The sequence below is a fragment of the Scyliorhinus torazame genome, chromosome 8 (genome assembly GCF_047496885.1).
Source record: "Scyliorhinus torazame isolate Kashiwa2021f chromosome 8, sScyTor2.1, whole genome shotgun sequence".
NCBI lineage: Eukaryota > Metazoa > Chordata > Chondrichthyes > Carcharhiniformes > Scyliorhinidae > Scyliorhinus > Scyliorhinus torazame.
In genome coordinates, this window is record NC_092714.1 from 250,901,544 (window position 1) to 250,922,258 (window position 20,715).

The following is a 20,715-nucleotide window of genomic DNA, read 5'->3' on the forward strand; positions in this document are numbered from 1 at the left end:
AGGGCACAGATTAGTTATAGGGGCTAGGGCACGTGGCTGCATGGTTTGTTATTAAAATCACTTTAACACCTACGGAAGCTGCCTTTGTGCTCTGTCCAAAGCGTGCGGGGGGTGTCATGTACGTTGAGCGCCAGTGTGTGTGTGAGGGGTGGTCTTACGTCGGCCTCAGGTGAGTCTGCCCCCTTCCCCCTGGGCCTCCCTCACCATCCCCCCCCGGGCAGAGGACGGGACGGTGCGCTGCAGTGTCACAGCCGCATGCAGGGATGGTCCGGGTGGATGGTGGTACTGTGGCCATAGGTCAGACATCGTCTAACGATGTGGAGCCAGGAGCTCATTGCAGAGCGGGTTGTCATCATCCTCCATGGCCTGCAATAGACACACTTCCACCGGCGCTCGTGAGAGCCCGGCCATCGTGCCGCATGTGGATCTGCAATGGAGGGGCGGTGCGCATGCGGGTGGGGTGGATGTGGTTGGGGGGGGGGGGGGGTGAGGGTGGTGGGTGGGTGGGGTGGGGAGGGTTCGGGTGTTGCCATGGTATGCGGTATGTGGCCATACTCGCCGATTCCCACGCCCCCTAGTCAGTGAAGCTGGCGGCTATCAGCCTGTCCCGTGCCCGCTGGCCCAACCGGTATTGGTGGACAGCCACCCGCCCATGTCTAGCGCGTCTGCCCTGACCATTGCCCGAATCCCCCTCATCTGGGGAGGACGGCGCCTCTTCCTGCTGCTCCTCCACTCTGCCCTCCTCTGCTTGAGGAACATCGCCCCCCTGCTGGGCTATGTTGTGCAGGACGCAGCACACCACAATGATGCGGCCGACCCTATCTGACCGATACTGGAGGGCGCCCCCAGAGAGGTCCAGGCACCTGAAACGCATTTTGAGCATGCCAAAGCACCTCTCTATCACACCCCTTGTCGCTGCATGGGCATCATTGTAGCTGTTCTCTGCGTCATTCTGTGGCCTCCGTATAGGCGTCATCAGCCACGACTGCAACGGGTAACCCCTGTCGCCCAGCAACCAGCCCCTCAGCCGGGGGTGGCGTCCCTCGTACATGCCGGGGATGTAAGACCGCGAGAACACGTACGAGTCATGTACACTTCCCGGGTACCGGGCGCAGACGTGCAGGATAATCATGTGGTGATCGCAGACCACCTGGATGTTCATGGAATAGGTCCCCTTCCTATTGGTGAATACAGCCCTGTTATCCGCAGGTGGCCACACGGCGACGTGCATCCCATCGATCGCGCCCTGGACCATGGGAAACCCGGCCACGGCAGAGAAACCCACGGCCCGGGCATCTTGGCTGTCCCGGTCCACAGGGAAGAGGATATAGCGGTCCGCAATGGCATATAGGGCGTCTGTCACTGCCCGGATGCACCGGTGTCTGGGAGATACCGGACAGGTCCCCACCTGGCGTCTGGAATTACCCCGTGGCATAAAAGTTCAGGGCCACCGTAACCTTGACGGACACAGGGAGAGGGTGTTCCCCCCCCCCCCCAGTGCCACGCGGTGCCAGGTGTGCCAGCATGTGGCAGATGTGTGCCACGGTTTCCCAGCTCATCTGGAGTCTCCTCCTGCATTCCCGGACCGTGAGGTCCTGGTACGACAGCCGGGGCCGGTACACACGGGGCCTCCTCGGGTGCCTCCGTTGCCGTGGCGCCGTGACGTCCTCCTCCCCCTCCTCGTGTTCCTCCTCCACTACATGCTCCCCTTGCTCCTCCTCCTCGTCCTGTCGGGCGGGTGTCCCTCCAGCCTGGGCAGCTGCCGCCTGCCCCTCTGTGGCATGCTCCTCTGCGGCAGCCTGCGCCGCCTCTCTGGCACGTTCCGCCGCCTCCTCCTCCTCCAGGGCAACATGGAGAATAGCGGCTGCCGCCACGGCGGCCAACATCGCTCGCTGATCAGAAAACATGACGGCCGGCGCGGGGGGGACGACGACAACATGTCATCATTGCCCGTACCCCCCTCCCCCCAGCCAGGTGGCATGGGCTGCATGGGCGTGACTGTTGGAGGGTGCACCTGGCCAGGCGGACAAACTCCCTTGCCCTCGCACCCCCCATACTGGGCACTCATCCCCCCCCTCCCCGGCACTCATCCCCCCCTTCCCGGCACACATCCCCCCTACCCGGCACTCATCCCCCCCTCCCCGGCACTCATCCCCCCCTCCCCGGCACTCATCCCCCCCCTCCCCGGCACTCATCCCCTGCTCCCCGGCACTCATCCCCTGCTCCCCGGAACTCATCCCCTGCTCCCCGGCACTCATCCCCCCCCTTCCCGGCACTCTTCCCCCCCCCTTCCCGGCACTCTTCCCCCCCTTCCCGGCACTCTTCCCCCCCCTTCCCGGCACTCTTCCCCCCCCTTCCCGGCACTCTTCCCCCCTTCCCGGCACTCATCCCCCCCCCTTCCCGGCACTCATCCCCCCCCTTCCCGGCATCTCCCCCCTCCCTGCACTCATCCCTCCCTCCCCGGCACTCATTCCCCCCTCCCGGCACTCATTCCCCCCTCCCGGCACTCATCCCCCCCTCCACGGCACTCACCCCCCCCCCCTCCACGGCACTCACCCCCCCCTCCACGGCACTCACCCCCCCCTCCACGGCACTCACCCCCCCCCCTCCACGGCACTCACCCCCCCCTCACGGCACTCACCCCCCCCTCCACGGCACTCACACCCCCCTCCACGGCACTCACACCCCCCTCCACAACACTCACACCCCCTCCACGGCACTCATCCCCCCCCCTCCCCGGCACTCATCCCCCCCCCTCCCCGGCACTCATCCCCCCCCCTCCCCGGCACTCATCCCCCCCCCTCCCCGGCACTCATCCCCCCCCTCCCCGGCACTCATCCCCCCCCCCTCCCCGGCACTCATCCCCCCCTCCACGGCACTCACACCCCCCTCCACGGCACTCACACCCCCCTCCACGGCACTCACACCCCCCTCCACGGCACTCACACCCCCCTCCACGGCACTCACCCCCCCCCTCCACGGCACTCACCCCCCCCTCCACGGCACTCACCCCCCCCTCCACGGCACTCACCCCCCCTCCACGGCACTCACCCCTCCCTCCCTCCACGGCACTCACACCCCCCTCCACGGCACTCACACCCCCCTCCACGGCACTCACACCGCCCTCCACGGCACTCACACCCCCCTCCCCGGCACTCATCCACCCCTCCCAGGCACTCATCCACCCCTCCCAGGCACTCATCCCCCCTCCCAGCACTCATCCCCCTTCCCTGGCACTCATCCCCCTGTACCCGGCACTCACCCACCCCCCCCCCACCCCGTTCCCGGCACTCACCCCCCCGTACCCGGCACTCACCCCCCGTACCCGGCACTCATCCCCCCCCTTCCCCCGCAGTCATCCCCCCCCCTCCCCGGCACTCATCCCCCCCTCCCCGGCACTCATCCCCCTCTCCCCAGCACTGACACCCCCCCCCTCCCTGGCACTCATCCCCTCCTCCCCGGCACTCATCCCCCCCGTACCCGGCACTCATCCCCCCGTACCCGGCACTCATCCCCCCCGTACCCAGCACTCACACCCCCCCCCCCCCGCAGTCATCCCCCCCCCGTACCCAGCACTCACCCCCCACCGTACCCGGCACTCATCCCCCCCCTCCCCCGCACTCATCCCCCCCCTCCTCGGCACTCATCCCCCTCTCCCCGGCACTCACACCCCCCCCCTCCCTGGCACTCATCCCCTCCTCCCCGGCACTCATCCCCCCCGTACCCGGCACTCATCCCCCCGTACCCAGCACTCACACCACCCCCCCGTCCCCCGCAGTCATCCCCCCCGTACCCGGCACTCACCCCCCACCATACCCAGCACTCATCCCTCCCGTCCCCGGCACTCATCCCCCCATACCCGGTATTCACTCATCCCCCCGTCCCCCTCGCCGGCACTCATCCCCCCTTACCCGGCACTCCCCCGAAGCCCCCCCCAGCCGCACACACACCCACACACACCTCTCCCCCACACACACAGACTGCGGCCATGCCATCACCTGGTGAGATCACGGGCGAAATTCTCCGAAAACGGCGCGATGTCCGCCGACTGGAGCCCAAAACGGCGCAAATCAGACGGGCATCGCGCCGCCCCAAAGGTGCGGAATGCTCCGCATCTTTGGGGGCCGAGCCCCAACATTGAGGGGCTAGGCCGGCGCCAGACGAATTTCCGCCCCGCCAGCTGGCGGAAACGGCCTTTGTTGCCCCGCCAGCTGGCGCGGAAATGACATCTCCGGGTGGCGCATGCGTGGGAGCGTCAGCGGCCGCTGACAGTTTCCCACGCATGCGCAGTGGAGGGAGTCTCTTCCGCCTCCGCCATGGTGGAGACCGTGGCGGAGGCGGAAGGGAAAGAGTGCCCCCACGGCACAGGCCCGCCCGCGGATCGGTGGGCCCCGATCGCGGGCCAGGCCACCGTGGGGGCACCCCCCGGGGCCAGATCGCCCTGCGTCCCCCCCAGGACCCCGGAGCCCGCCCACGCCGCCTTGTCCCGCCGGTAAGGTAGGTGGTTCAATTTACGCCGGCGGGACAGGCAATTTATCGGCGGGACTTCGGCCCATTAGGGCCGGAGAATCGAGCGGGGGGGGCCCGCCAACCGGCACGGCGCGATTCCCGCCCCCGCCGAATCCCCGGTGCCGGAGACTTCGGCAACCGGCGGGGGCAGGATTCACGCCAGCCCCCGGCGATTCTCCGACCCGGCGGAGGGTCGGAGAATGTCGCCCCACATCTGTAGTGCTGTGTAGAGTTTTCATCTCCTTATTTAAAAAGGGATATACATGTTAGAAGCAGTTCAGCGAGGACATTTTTCGAAATTGAAGTTTCGAAGAATGAGGGATGATCTTATCAAAACATAGAAGATCCTGAGGGGACTTTTACAGGACTGATGGCAAAAGGGTGTTCCCCCTTGTGGGAGAGATTAGAACTAGAACACACAGTTTTGGGGCTGGATTCTGCACCCGGCTGCACCACGTTTCTGTCTCACCCCGCCGGCGAGATTCTCCGTTACGCCGGCTGGTCAATGGGATTTCCCATTGTGGGGCAGCCCCACGCCGTCGGGAAACCCCCGGCTGCCGGCAAAACGGAGCATCCCGCCGGAGGAGAATCCAGCCCAAGGGCTCTCCCATTGAAGATGGAGATTAGGAGAAATTCTCTCAGAGGGTCGTGAATCTTTGGAATTCGCTTTTCGCAGAGAGCGGTGGAGGCAGGGTCATTGAATATTTTTAAGGCAGAACTGGATAGATTCTTGACTATCAAGGGAGTCAAAGGTTATCGGGGAGGAGGCGGGAATGTAGAGTTGAGGCCAAGTAAGTCAGCTATGATCTTATTGAGTGCCCAAGCATACTCGATGGGCCGAATGGCCTCCTCATGCTCCTAATTTGCATGAGAGGAATACACTGTCATTTCTGTGAGGTCTTATTATCTGCATTTTGATAATGTTAGACAACTAGTTCAAATTTAATTTATCAGCAGGTTTAATGCAGAAAGCGAAAGCTTTCAGGGAGAACCAGGGGAGAGGACAGTGTACACCAATTTTGCCATTCAGCAAAAAAAGACTTGTGTGGCTACACTATTGAAAGCAAAGGGAATCTATTTTGTTCCACATTCATAGTTAATGGAAAAAAATCTTCACAAAATACTGGGAAAATTTGTTACTGTTGTAAAATGTTTTCTCTCAAATTTGAACACTTAAAATGAAACATTTTTTTATTTTCACAATGTTGACAGCACACAATTACTTTTTTTTTGTAAATTTAAAGTACCCAATTCTTTTTTTTTCCAATTAAAGGGGCAATTTAGCGTGGCCAATCCACCAACCCTGCACTTCTTTGGGTTGTGGAGGTGAGACCCATGCAGACCCGGGGAGAATGTGCAAACTCCACGGGAATAGTGACCAGGGGCCGGAATCGAACCCGGGTCCTCAGTGCCATGAGGCAGCAGTGCTAACCCATTGTGCCACCGTGCTGCCCAACAGCACATAATTACGATGCAACATAAGATCAGAAAACTCATCAGAGCATAAAAATCTCTCAGATGTTTAGAGCTACGCATTTTTCACACACACCAGTTAGTAGATTGCAGAGGAACAGATTTATTGGTCGCTAAATACCTTTATCCAATTAGACAAATATTTCAGATTACAAATATGACTGGCAGTCTAAGGAAAAAATGAAGTACCATCAGGGTAATATTGTTGATTAATGGAATCTGTGGGTCCTTGGCCATGTCCATATTGCTCACCATAGTAATCTTCCTGTCCAATGTATTGCTGAGAAGAACCTATGGGGGGGGGAAGGAACAGCAGAGTGTAATTGTTGTGATCAATTTTTGAAGTCATTTTCTGAACTTAGACAATTTGGTCACCATTTATTTACTGAAAAAAAATCATTTACTCATGCATCTTGAAGTGACTGGATTATTAGAAGAATGAAAATTATGCTTAAATATTTCTTCAAATATTGGGTGAGATTCTCCGACCCCCCCGCCGGGTCGGAGAATCGCCGGGGGCTGGCGTGAATCCTGCCCCCGCCGGTTGCCGAATTCTCCCGCACCGGAGATTCGGCGGAGGCGGGAATTCGGGAGGATTCCGCACCTTTGGGGCGGCACGATGCCCGACTGATTTGCGCCGTTTTTGGCGCCGGTCGGCGGACATCGCCCCGAATTTCGGCCATTGAATCAGTATTGGGAACTGACTACATGTTGGGTTATCAAGAAATTGATGCCAGCATAGCAGAGAGTTGTGTTGGCAATATCCAATGCAGTAATGGACAAAGTAGCAGTCAAATGAGCATCAAATGGATTGTCCACAACACAGCTTGTAACAATGTTAGAATTATCATAGAATTTACAGTGCAGAAGGAGGCCATTCGGCCCATCGAGTCTGCACCAGCTCTTGGAAAGAGCACCCTACCCAAGGTCAACACCTCCACCCTATCCCCATAACCCAGTAACCCCACCCAACACTAAGGACAATTTTGGACGCTAAGGGCAGTTTATCATGGCCTATCCACCTAACCTGCACATATTTGGACTGTGGGAGGAAACCGGAGCACCCGGAGGAAACCCACGCACACACGGGGAGGATGTGCAGACTCCGCACAGACAGTGACCCAAGCCGGAATCGAAACTGGGACCCTGGAGCTGTGAAGCAATTGTGCTATCCACAATGCTACCGTGCTGCCCCAAATATTTCATACATACATACAATTTACAGTGCAGAAGGAGGCCATTCGGCTCATCGGGTCTGCACCGGCTCTTGGAAAGAGCACCCTACCCAAGGTCAACACCCTATCCCCATAACCCAGTAACCCCACCCAACACTAAGGGCAATTCTGGACACGAAGGGCAATTTATCATGGCCAATCCACCTAACCTGCACATCTTTGGACTGTGGGAGGAAACCGGAGCACCCGGAGGAAACCCACGCACACACAGGGCGGATGTGCAGACTCCGCACAGACAGTGACCCAAGCTGGAATCGAACCTGGGACCCTGGAGCTGTGAAGCAATTGTGCTATCCACAATGCTACCGTGCTGCCCACAGTCCTGACAACTTGGCGAACAGGTTTCCAGAACAGAATTGAGGGAACTGCAAATGAAAGCAAGGTTTGACCAAATTCAAAATCTATACAGTCCTATGTCAGAGCTTATCACATGTGTTGCCTTCCATTTATTTGAGTTTGGCTGGGGCCTCATCAGTGCTCTGTCCTCGCCTCAGTGCTTAGAAAAATATTTCCCATCAATGCAATTTGTGTCACTGATAATTGCTGAAGTATGTAAGATTCAATGGGTGCATCGAAAGAACATATAGGGACAATTGTTGTGCTTACTCCTGTGGTTGCTACAGCCCTGAATCTATTAGATTAATAAAGCGATTTAATCTGTCCTTCAGAAGAGGTGATGAATAGAGGTTTAGATCTGATTTTCTTTTGAAGCTGCAAGAGCTCCGCACCTCAGCGAAATGGCACCGGAGTATGGATACTGGAAGTCCTGCCACCAATCCCAGAACCTGCCATTTTTGTCTGGGGAGGGAACAGGGGAAGATGTTTTTCACACACCCATGGTTCATGCAAACAGCTGGACATTGTAACGTTTCCGAAACATGACCCGTAGGTTTTTACACATTTAAGGAAATGGTGTAAACCTAGCAGGGTTCTTTGGGGAAGTAAGATACCCTTTTGAACAGGGTATGTACCCTTTGAGAAAGATCACATACCCTTGTGGGAAAGATCATGTACCTTTTGAGAGAGGTCAAGTACTCCCCAAGTGCAGACCTCAGGAGTCATCCTGAGATTAAATAGCATAAAGTTCAAAGTGTCTATCGATGAAAACCTTTAATTAATTAGAAAAACATTTCAATACATTTAAAACCCTTCAAGTACTTTTTAAAAATAAATTTGGAGTACCCAATTCATTTTTTCCAATTAAGGGGCAATTTAGCGTGGCCAATCCACCTAACCTGCACATCTATGGGTTGTGGGGGCGAAACACACAAACACAGGGAGAATGTGCAAACTCCACACGGACAGCGACCCAGAGCCGGGATCGAACCTGGGACCTCGACGCTGAGAGGCAGCAATGCTAACCATTGCGCCACCATGCAGCATTCAAGTACTTAATCTCTTATAAACACAAACATTTCTTTCAAATGTGACAGGAAGCAAAGGTAGTTTTAAGTGATCTATGTTTGTGTTGTTGGATATTAGAAATGTGGTATAGATGTAAGCGAGTTTAATTTAGTGCTTCTGTGTAGGAAAGGGTAAAGCTCTAATTAGATTCAGGTTAAACAAAGGTGTTTGCATGTATGGAGGTGTTGGTTTCATTTTAAACTGTGTCTATAATGTGCTTAGAAAGTTGATGGTGTGAAAGGTATACAAGAGCTTGGACAAAGAATGAGCTGCTGCTTAGCAACTAGGGGGTACCTTTAAGGGAAAGGACAATGGGTGGGATTCTCCGACCCCCCGCCGGGTCGGAGAACCGCCGGGGATTGGCGTGAATCCCGCCCCCACCGGCCTCCGAATTCTCCCACCCCCCCAAAAACCGGCGTGGCGCGGGTCGCGCCGCCCGCCTCGGAGAATGGCGGGGTCCGGCGCTACTCAATGGGCCCCGGGGCTGCCCGAATTCTCCGGCCCGCAATGTGCCGAAGTCCCGCCTGCCTGTAGCCGGTGCTGCCGGCGTAAATTGGAGTTGGTCCCTTACCGGCGGGACCTGGCGGCGCGGGCGGCCTCCGGGGTTATTGGTGGGTCGCGGGGGGATCTGGCCCCGGGATGTGCCCCCACGGTGGCCTGGCCCACGGTCGGGGCCCACCGATCCGCGGGCGGGCCTGGGCTGTGGGGGCACTCTATTCCTTCCGCACCGGAGGCCGTGGTCATCCGCCATTCCCGGTGCGGACGTGATTCCATATGCGCATGCACGAGGATGACATCAGCAGACGCTGACGCTCCCGCGCATGCGCGGACCCGCGCTGGCTGGCGGAGTCCCTTCGGACCCGGCTGGTGCGGCGCCAAAGGCCTTCCACGCCGGCCGGCGGGGCGCAAACCGCTCCGGCCTAGCCCCTGAACGCGCGGAGGATTCCGCACCTTTGGGGCGGCCCGACGCCGGAGTGGTTCCCGCCACTCCACTGCGCCGTTTCTGCCCGCCCCGCCGATTCCCGGAGAATCCCGCCCCTTGTGTTTTAGTTCAATTGAATTCATAGCAGAAGGAGCTTGGCAGCCAGAGAGAGAACAGCTCTCCTAACTCTGCCAGAGCATAAGCAGAACAATGGAGTGATGGGCAAGAGCACAAGTCCCAGAAACTAAAGGACAGTCAGTTCTAGAAACAAGAGATTAAGAGAGGTTTCCAGGAAGTTTGAAGAAAAAGGAAATCAGTGTCTGGAATTTCAGCAGGATACTGTTAAAGACAGAACTAGAAAGGACAGACGTGGTGAAATTGGCTTTGAGGGAGCCAGATATATAAGCAATTGTTAGGTCAGTGTCTTCATTCCAGTCTTTGGAGCAATAGTATTCAATTGGGCCTGAGTATTTGAGAGATTTTGTGAAAGTTTGAAAGTTCGTGTCTGTTCAAGACAAAGAAATACTTTTTTTTAAAAAATATTTTTTATTCTCCTTTTTCACATTTTCTCCCAAATTTATACCCAACAATAAACAATAATCAGTAACGAATGTAATGTCAATCCTCATATCAATAACAACGATCCCATTCTTCCACCAAACCTCAGACATTGGCCCGCGTGTTAACATAAACAAATGACAAAAAGGAATCAGGAATCACCCATAGTCACCATTAACACATACAGTCCCCCTCCCCCCAACCCTCCCAGCCCCCAACCCCCCTCATGTTCGATGTGATCCAATTCTCGAAAGTGCATAATGAATAACGCCCATGAATTGTAAAACCCCTCCATCCTTCCCCTCAGTTCAAATTTGACCTTTTCAAGCGTTAAGAATTCCAGCAGGACTTCCGCTTGCGGTGATGACCAGCTAAGTCGCACGTTTCGGCACCTCCCGTTTTAACGGACCTTTGGGCTCTTATCGGGAGCCCCAACGGAAATTTTTCGCGGCTAAACCCAGTGTGAGGCGACAAAGGAAGGAGTCCCCCCGGGTGTGGATGGAAAGAAGCGATAGTAGTGGCCAGATTGCGGAGGATCCTCTGGAGCAGCGGCAGAGAAGAGAAGGGAGAAGCAAGATGGCAGCTGAGGGAGCCCAGATGGTATGGGGCCCGGAGCAGCAGGAGTTCCTCCGGCGATGTGTGGAGGAGCTCAAGAAGGAGGTGCTGGCGCCGATGTTGCTGGCGATTGAGGGATTGAAGGAGACACAAAAGACTCAGGCGATGGAGCTCCGTGGAGTGAAGGCAAAGGCTGCCGAGAATGAAGACGAGATACAGGGCTTGGTGGTGAAGACGGAGACGCACGAGGCACTACATAAGAGGTGCACAGAAAGGCTCGAAGCCCTGGAAAATAGCTCGAGGAGGAAGAATTTAAGGATTTTGGGTCTTCCCGAAGGGACAGAGGGAGCGGATGTTGGGGCGTATGTGAGTACGATGCTCCATACTTTAATGGGAGCTGAGGCCCCGACGGGCCCCCTGGAAGTGGAGGGAGCATACCGGGTCCTCGTAAGAAGACCAAAGGCAGGGGAAATACCGCGAGCAATAGTGGTGAGATTCCACCGCTACAAGGACAGGGAGATGGTCCTGAGATGGGCTAAGAAGACACGGAGTAGCAGATGGGAGAACGCGGTGATCCACGTGTACCAAGATTGGAGTGCAGAGGTGGCGAGAAGGAGGGCGAGTTTCAATCGGGCCAAGGCGGTGCTCCACAGGAAGAAAGTGAAATTTGGAATGTTGCAGCCGACGAGACTGTGGGTTACACACCAGGGCAAACACCACTACTTCGAGACGGTGGAGGAGGCGTGGACATTTATTCAAGAGGAGAAGTTGGACTAGATTTGAGGAATGGATGTTTGGAAAGAAGTAGCGAGGTGGTGGCAAGGAATTGTAAAGGGGGGAGAGGGGGAGGGCTTGTCTGTAAAAATGTTAGACGGGAGAATTCCCCCCCCCCCCAAAGGTGGGGGACACGAAGAAATGTGGGCACCGGTGGGGAAGGGGACAGGGAAGGGGAGAGGGAGCTGCACCATTAGGGGCGGGGCCGAGAGGGAAGCGCGGGCTTTGTTCCCGCGCTATGGAAACTGTGGCGGGAAAAGTGGGCGCAGGAAGGAAGGGGAACTCACACGCAGGGAGGCCAAGGGTAAACGGGGGAAGCCGAGGGCAGCCAGAGTTTGCTGACTCCCGGAAGCAATATGGGGGAGCAATCAAGCTAGAAGGGAATCTAGCGGGGGACGGGGGGGGGGGGGGATTAACTGGGTTGCTGCTGCTGAGGGGAAGGGGGAGCTGATACGGGATGGGATGGTCGGGACGGGGGGGGCGCCGTCTGGGGGACAAACGGGAGCGTGGGACCCGGGTGAGGAGCTGGTTTAAAAAAAGGGGATGGCTAGTCGACGATGGGGGGGGGGGGTAAAGAGCCCCCCAACCCGGTTGATCACGTGGAACGTGAGAGGGTTGAATGGGCCGATTAAGAGGGCAAGGGTATTTGCGCACCTAAAGAGACTGAAGGCAGATGTGGTTATGCTTCAGGAGACGCACCTGAAACTGGCAGATCAGGTCAGATTAAGGAAAGGATGGGTGGGACATGTATTCCACTCAGGCTTAGATGCGAAAAATAGAGGGGTGGCAATACTGGTGGGGAAACAGGTATCGTTTGAGGCTAAGACCATAGTGGTGGACAGTGGGGGTAGATACGTGATGGTGAGTGGCAGATTGCAAGGTGAGGCGGTGGTGCTGGTGAACGTATATGCCCCGAACTGGGATGACGCGGGTTTTATGAAGCGTATGTTGGGGCGCATCCCGGACCTAGAGATGGGAAATTTGGTAATGGGGGGGGGGGGGGACTTCAACACGGTGCTGGACCCAGGGCTGGACCGGTCCAGATCTAGGACCGGGAGGAGGCCGGCAGCGGCCAAGGTGCTTAAGGGGTTTATGGAGCAGATGGGAGGAGTAGATCCCTGGAGATTTGCTAGACCGAGGAGTAAAGAGTTTTCCTTCTTCTCCCACGTCCATAAAGTGTACTCCCGGATAGACTTTTTTGTCCTGGGAAGGGCGCTGATCCCGAAAGTGGCAGGAACGGAATATTCGGCTATAGCCATTTCAGATCATGCCCCACGTTGGGTAGATCTAGATCTAGGAGAGGAGAAGGAGCAGCGCCCACTTTGGAGATTAGACATGGGACTGTTGGCGGATGAGGGGGTATGTGGAAGGGTGAGGGGATGTATTGAAAGATACCTAGAGGTCAATGATGATGGAGAGGTCCAGGTGGGAGTAGTATGGGAGGCGCTGAAGGTGATGGTTAGGGGGGAGCTGATTTCCATAAGGGCCCACAAGGGGAAACAAGAGGGTAAAGAAAGGGAGAGACTGATTGGGGAGATTCTGAGGGTGGATAGGTAATATGCGGAGGCCTATACAGGGAAAGACGGAGACTACACATGTACTTTGACCTGCTGACCACGGGTAAGGCGGAGACGCAGTGGAGGAAGGCACAGGGAATACAATACGAATATGGGGAAAAGGCGAGCCGACTGCTGGCCCAACAACTTAGGAAGAGGGGGGCGGCGAGAGAGATCGGAGGAGTCAGGGACGGGGAGGGAAGGATGGAACAGAGGGCGGAGAGGGTGAATGGGGTGTTTAAGTCATTTTATGAGAGGGTGTATAAGTCCCAACCCCCGGAGGGGAAAGAGGGAATGGTACATTTCCTGGACCAGTTGGAGTTCCCGAGGGTTGAGGAGCAGGAGGTGACAGGACTGGGAGCGCTGATTGAGGTGGAGGAGGTGGTAAAAGGAATCGGGAACATGCAGGCAGGAAAGGCCCCAGGACCAGATGGGTTCCCGGTGGAATTTTACAGGAAATATGTGGACCTACTGGCCCCACTTCCGACGAGAACCTTCAATGAGGCTAAGGAAAGGGGGACACTACCCCCGACGATGTCGGAGGCAACGATATCATTGATCCTGAAACGAGACAAAGACCCGCTGCAGTGCGGGTCATACAGGCCCATCTCCCTCCTAAATGTAGATGCCAAGTTAATGGCCAAAGTGATGGCGACAAGGATAGAGGACTGTGTCCCAGGGGTGGTACATGGCGACCAGACAGGGTTTGTTAAAGGGAGGCAATTGAATGCCAATATACGAAGGTTGCTGGGGGTGATGATGATGCCCCCACCGGAGGGGGAGGCGGAGATAGTGGTGGCGATGGATGCAGAGAAGGCATTTGATAGAGTGGAGTGGGACTACCTGTGGGAGGTACTGAAGAGATTTGGATTTGGAGAGGGGTTCATCAGATGGGTTCAGCTCCTGTACGGGGCCTCGGTGGCAAGCGTGGCTACAAACAGCAACGATCCGACTATTTCCGATTACATAGGGGCACAAGACAGGGGTGCCCCCTGTCCCCGTTACTGTTCGTGTTGGCAATTGAGCCATTGGCCATAGCGCTGAGGGGCTCTAAGAAGTGGAGAGGGGTGCTTAGAGGAGGAGAGGAACATCGGGTGTCATTATATGCGGATGATTTGCTGCTATATGTGGCGCACCCAGTGGAGGGGATGCCCGAGATAATGCAGACACTCAGGGAGTTTGGAGAGTTCTCGGGATACAAATTGAATATGGGAAAGAGTGAACTATTTGTGATGCACCCTGGGGAACAGGGCAGGGGAATAGACAATCTGCCGCTGAGGAGAGTAGCAAGGGACTTCCGATATCTAGGGATCCGGGTGGCCATGAACTGGGGAACCTTGCATAAACTTAACTTGACGCGACTGGTGGAGCGGAGGTGGGACATGGTGCCCCTGTTGTTGGCGGGTAGGGTGCAGGTGGTTAAAATGGTGGTCCTCCCGAGGTTTCTTTTCGTGTTTCAGTGCCTCCCCATACTGATTACAAAGGCCTTTTTCAAGAAGGTGGATAGGAGTATTATGAGCTTTCTGTGGGCTGGAAAGACCCCAAGGGTGGGGAGGGGGTTCCTGCAGCGCAGTAGGGATAGAGGGGGACTGGCACTGCCGGGTCCGAGTGATTATTATTGGGCCGCCAACGTGTCTACGATATGTAAGTGGATGAGGGAAGAAGAAGGAGCGGCGTGGAAAAGGCTGGAGATGGCGTTCTGTAGGGGAATTAGTTTTAAAGCACTGGCGACGGCGCCGTTACCGTTCTCCCCGAAAAAATACACCACAAACCCAGTGGTGGTGGCGACTTTGAATATTTGGGGGCAGTGGAGACGACATAGGGGAGTGACGGGTGCCTCGGTGTGGTCCCCGATAAGGAACGTATCACAGGTTCGTCCTGGGAAGGATAGATGGGGGATTTCAATCTTGGCAGCGAGCAGGAATTGTGAAGCTGAAGGACTTGTTCTTGGACGGGACGCTCGAGAGTTTGGGAGCACTGGTAGGAAAATACGAGTTGCCACCTGGGAATGCATTCCGATATATGCAAGTGAGGGCATTTGCAAGGCAGCAGGTGAGGGAATTTCCACAGCTCCCGGCGCAAGGGATCCAGGACAGAGTAATTTTGGGGGCATGGGTTGGTGATGGTAAAGTGTCCGATATATACAGGGAAATGAGAGACGAGGGGGAGACGATGGTAGAGGAGCTGAAGGGTAAATGGGAGGAGGAGCTGGAGGAAAAGATTGAGGAGGGGCTGTGGGCAGATGCCCTAAATAGGGTAAATTCCTCATCCTCGTGTGCCAGGCTCAGCCTGATCCAATTCAAGGTTCTACACAGGGCGCATATGACGGGAGCAAGGCTGAGTAGATTTTTTGGAGTGGAGGATAGGTGCGGGAGGTGCGCGGGAAGCCCGGCGAACCACACCCACATGTTTTGGTCATGTCCGGTATTGCATGGGTTCTGGGTGGGTGTGGCAAGAGTGATTTCAAAGGTGGTGGGGGTCCAGGTCGAACCAAGCTGGGGGTTGGCTATATTTGGGGTTGCAGAAGAGCCGGGACTGCAGGAGGCGAGAGAGGCTGATGTTTTGGCCTTTGCGTCCCTAGTAGCCCGGCGAAGGATTCTACTTATGTGGAAAGAAGCTAAACCCCCGGGCGTGGAGGCATGGATAAACGACATGGCAGGGTTTATAAAATTGGAGCGAATAAAGTACGTACTAAGAGGTTCGGCTCAGGGATTCACCAGGCGGTGGCAACCGTTCCTCGACTATCTCGCAGAGCGATAAGGGAAAACAGGAAAGACAGCAGCAGCAACCCGGGGGGGGGGGGGGTGCATTCGGGTTTTGGGGGGTTTTCGTTTTGTTACACGCTAGTTGGTTATATTTATTTTTTCAGTGTTACTATTTCTTTTTTTTTCTTGTTTCTTTGTTTTCGGCATTTGCTGTTAGTTAATATATTATTTAAATAACGGTCAATGTACATTTTGTTACAAAGTTGTAAAAATGGAAAATTGTTTTTGATCAAAAAACTTGAATAAAATATATTTAATTTAAAAAAAAAAAGAATTCCAACAGGTCCCCCCGCCACGCCAGGGCACAGGGTGGAGAGGTTGATCTCCACCCTAACAGGATCCGCCTTCGGGCGATCAATGAGGCGAAGGCTACAACATCTGCCTCCGCGCCCGTTACCAACCCATGGTCTCCCGAGGGCCCGGGTCCAGTTTCACGTGCACCACTTTAGAGATTACCCTAAACACCTCCTTCCAGTAATCCTCCAGCTTTGGACAGGACCAAAACATATGAACGTGATTTGCGGGCCCCCCTCCCGCAACGTCCACACACATCTTCTACCCCCTCAAAGAGCCGGCTCATCCTCGCCCTTGTAAGGTGCGCTCTATACACCACCGTCAGCTGTATCAGCCCCAACTTCGCACACAAGGTGGAGGCATTCACCCTCCGGAGCACCTCACACCAGAACCCCTCCTCCATACCCTCTCCCAACTCTTTTTCCCACTTTGCCTTGATCCCTTCTAGCGGCGCATTCTCCTCCTCCAAAAAAGCCCCGTAAACCGCCAATATTACCCCCTTCTCCAGTCCCCCTGTCGTCAGCACCTCCTCCAGCAATGCGGAAGCCGGCTCGACTGGGAAGCTCTGTTTCTCCTTTCTGGCAAAATCTCGAACCTGCATATATTTAAATACTTCCCCCTGCTCCAGCCCATACTTCGCTCCCAGCTCCTTCAACCCCGCAAAACAACTCCCAAGAAACAAATCTTTTCGTGTCCTAATTCCTTTCTCCTCCCATCTCTGAAAATTTCCATCCCACTTCCCTGGCTCAAATCTATGGTTCCCAGAATCGGCATTTCCCTTGACCCTGTCCCCAACCCGAAGTGCTGGCGAAACTGCCTCAAAATTCTCAACGAAGCTATTACTACCGGATTCCTTGAGTATCTCCCCGGGGCTGCCAGGAGCGGCGCTGTCGCTAGTGCCTTCAATCCCGACCCCCTACCCAAACTCTCCTCCATTCTGACCCACTGGGAGTCAACCCCTCTGACCCAGCTCCGTACCTTCTGCACATTCGCCGCCCAGTAATAATACATCAGGTTCGGAAGATCCAAACCCCCTGCCTGCCTTCCTCTCTGTAGCAGCACCTTTCTAATTCTGGCCACCTTCCCTCCCCATACGAATGAGGTAATCATCCCTTCAATCGCTCTAAAAAATGCCTTTGGCAGGAAAATTGGCAGGCATTGAAAAATAAACAGGAACACATTCATTTTAACCACCTGTACCCAACCCGTCAATGACAGAGGGAGACCATCCCACTTTGTCAGATCAGCTTTCACCCTCCCCACCAAACTAGAAATGTTGTACCTATGGAGCCCCCCCAATCACGGACAACCTGCACCCCCAGGTATCTAAAGTGAGTCCCTGCCTTTCAGAATGGCAGCCCCCCCACCCCGCCCCCATCCCTGGCCGAGACACCACAAAATATTCACTCTTGTCTAGATTTAATTTGTACCCTGAGAAAGACCCAAACACCCGAAGCAGCACCTGTATTCCCCCTACTGACACACTTGGTTCCGACACGTATAACAAGTCATCGGCAAATAAGGACACCCCATGCTCTATCCACCCCCACCCCCACACTATCCCTTTCCATACCCCCAAACTTTTTAATGCGATGGCCAATGGCTCAATCACGAGTGCAAACAGCAGGGGGGGGACATAGGACATCCCTGCCTAGTCCCACGGTGGAGAGGAAAGTATTCAGAGCTGATGTTATTTGTGCAGATGCTGGCCCTCGGCTCCTTATACAGTGGCTTTACCCAGTCCACAAATCTGAGTCCAATTCCAAACCGCTCTAGAACTGCCATCAAGTATCCCCATTCTACCCGGTCAAACGCTTTCTCGGCGTCCAATGCCACAACCACCTCTGTTTCCTTCCCCTCCGCCAGTACCATAACCACATTCAATACCCTCCTAATGTTCGAAAAGAGCTGCCTCCCTCTCACAAACCCTATCTGATCTTCACCTATCACCTTCAGGAGGCACTCCTCCAGCCTACCCACCAGTACCTTCGCCAATATCTTTACGTCCACGTTTAAAAGTGATATGGGCCTATACAACCAACACTCCGTCGGATCCGTATCTTTCTTAAGTAACAGGGAAATCGATGCCTGCCCCACAGTTTGTGGTAACACCCCCTTCCCTATCACCTCCTCAAACATCCCCACCATCAGCGGTACCAGCTTGTTTTTTAATTTTTTATAATATTCCACCGGAAACCCATCCAGCCTTGCCACCTTCCCTGACTGCATCCTCCAAATCACATCCTTTATCTCCTGCTCCATGATGGCCCCCTCTAATGTAGCCCTGCCCCCTCCCCTAACCTCGGGGCCCATCTAGAAATTCCTGCATCTCCCGGCCTCCCCCTCGGTCCCCCAACAGTCCAGCATCTAACTTCCACCCTGGTCTCTGTACCATCCCCTTCTCCAGTACCATATCCACCCAATGCGGAGCATGATCTGATATTGCAATTGCCGAGTACTTCGACCCTTTAACCCAAGCCAGCAGCACCTTCCCCACCATGAAAAAGTCAATCCGCGAGTATACCTTATGGAACGCTGAGAAAAACGAGTACTCCCGCTCCCTCTGGTGCAGAAACCTCCAAGGGTCCATCCCTCCCATTTCCACCATTAGCCCAGCCAGCGCCATCACCCCCCCCCCCCCCCCCCCCACCCCCGACAGGACCAGCAAGCGCGGCCGTGACCTGTCCAATTTTGGCTCCTGCACCAGGTTCCAGTCCCCCCCCCAATATCAATTTGTGTGTGTCCAAGTCGGGGATGGCCCCACACACCTTCGCGAATGCCATATCGTCCCAATTGGGACTATATACACTTACCAGCGCCAATAGGCTCCCCTCCAGCACCCCTGTCACAATAATATACCCACCCCTCTGATCTGCAACCACCTTCTCCATCTGGAACCGTACCCTTTTTCTGACCATTACCGCTACCCCTTGAGCTCTTCTGTCAAATCCAGAATGAAACACCTGACTAACCCAGCCCTTTTTAAGTCTCACTTGGTCCTTCACCCTCAGGTGAGTCTCCTGCAGCATTGCTACATCGGCCTTCAAACTTTTTTTAAAAATATATATTTTATTCAAATTTTTTCCGGCCAAACAAAACAGTACAAAGATTTTTCCCTTTTACAACAATAAAACAATATAAATAATAGTGACCGTTTTTAACAAATAAATAAATAATATATAAACTAAATGGCAACTGCCATAACAAAATATTAACTCTCCCAAATAATAAAGTCAAAGAAGCCAATATACATATCCAAGTAAAAATATCCATACAAAAACACCCCTGAGGACCCCCCCGAGCCCCCCCCCCCCCTCCCCTGGGTTGCTGCTGCTACTTTCTCAGTTCCTTTATCGTTCTGCGAGATAGTCAATGAACGGTTGCCACCGCCTGGTGAACCCTTGAGCCGAACCTCTTAGTGCGAACTTTATCCGTTCCAGTTTTATAAACCCTGCCATGTCGTTTATCCAGGCCTCCACGCCCGGGGGTTTAGCTTCCTTCCACATTAACAATATCCTTCGCCGGGCTACTAGGGACGCAAAGGCCAAAACATCAGCCTCTCTCGCCTCCTGCACTCCCGGCTCTTCTGCAACCCCGAATATAGCCAACCGCCAGCTTGGCTCGACCCGGAACCCCACCACCTTCGAAAGCACATTTGACACCCCCACCCAGAACCCATGCAGTTCCGAGCATGACCAAAACATGTGGGTGTGGTTCGCTGGGCTTCTCGCGCATCTCCCGCACCTATCCTCTACCCCAAAAAATTTACTGAGCCTTGCTCCGGTCATGTGCGCCCTGTGCAAGACCTTGAATTGTATCAGGCTAAGCCTGGCACACGAGGAAGAAGAGTTTACCCTGCGTAGGGCATCTGCCCACAGCCCCTCTTCGATCTCTTCCCCAAGCTCTTCTTCCCATTTTCCCTTCAGCTCATCCACCATGATCTCCCCCTCGTCTCTCATTTCCCTGTATATATCTGACACCCTACCATCCCCCACCCATGTCCCCAAAATCACTCTATCCTGAATCTCCTGCGCCGGGAGCTGCGGAAATTCCCTCACCTGTTGCCTCACAAAAGCCCTCAATTGCATATACCGAAATGCATTCCCCTGGGGCAACCCGTATTTTTCCGTCAGCGCTCCCAGACTCGCAAACGTCCCGTCTAGGAACAGATCCCTCAGTTGCACAATCCCTGCTCTCTGCCATGTTCTAAATCCCCCATCTATTCTCCCCGGGACAAACCTATGATTATTCCTTATCGGGGACCGCACCGAGGCACCCGTCATTCCCTTATGCCGTCTCCACTGCCCCAAATTTTCAGCGTTGCCACCACCACTGGACTTGTGGTGTATTTCTTTGGGGAGAACGGCAACGGCGCCGTCGCCAATGCTTGTAGGCTGGTTCCTTTACAGGACGCCATTTCCAGGCTCTTCCACGCCGCTCCCTCCCCTTCTCCCATCCACTTACACACCATTGAGATATTGCCGGCCCAATAATAATCACTTAAGCTCGGTAGTGCCAGTCCCCCCCTATCCCTGCTACGCTGCAAAAAAAACCTCCTCACTCTCGGGGTCTTCCCAGCCCACACAAAGCTCATAACACACTTCTCAATTTTTTTGAAAAAAGCCCTCGTAACCATCACCGGGAGGCACTGGAACACAAAAGGAAATCTC

At 55.0% G+C, this 20,715-nt stretch overlaps 1 protein-coding gene across 7 annotated transcripts in view; it reads right to left on the bottom strand.

The window, feature by feature from the left end:
• LOC140428530 (calcium-responsive transactivator-like) overlaps positions 1 to 20,715 on the bottom strand; it is a 152,742-nt gene that overhangs the window by 82,793 nt on the left and 49,234 nt on the right. For 5 of the 7 annotated variants that reach the window (XM_072515098.1, XM_072515100.1, XM_072515095.1 and 2 more), the window contains exon 7: positions 6,172 to 6,273. In XM_072515098.1, coding sequence (XP_072371199.1) covers positions 6,172 to 6,273 — 102 coding nt within the window. The remainder of the gene's footprint in view (positions 1 to 6,171; positions 6,274 to 20,715) is intronic. The other 2 variants (XM_072515102.1, XM_072515096.1) reach the window with 1 other exon arrangement.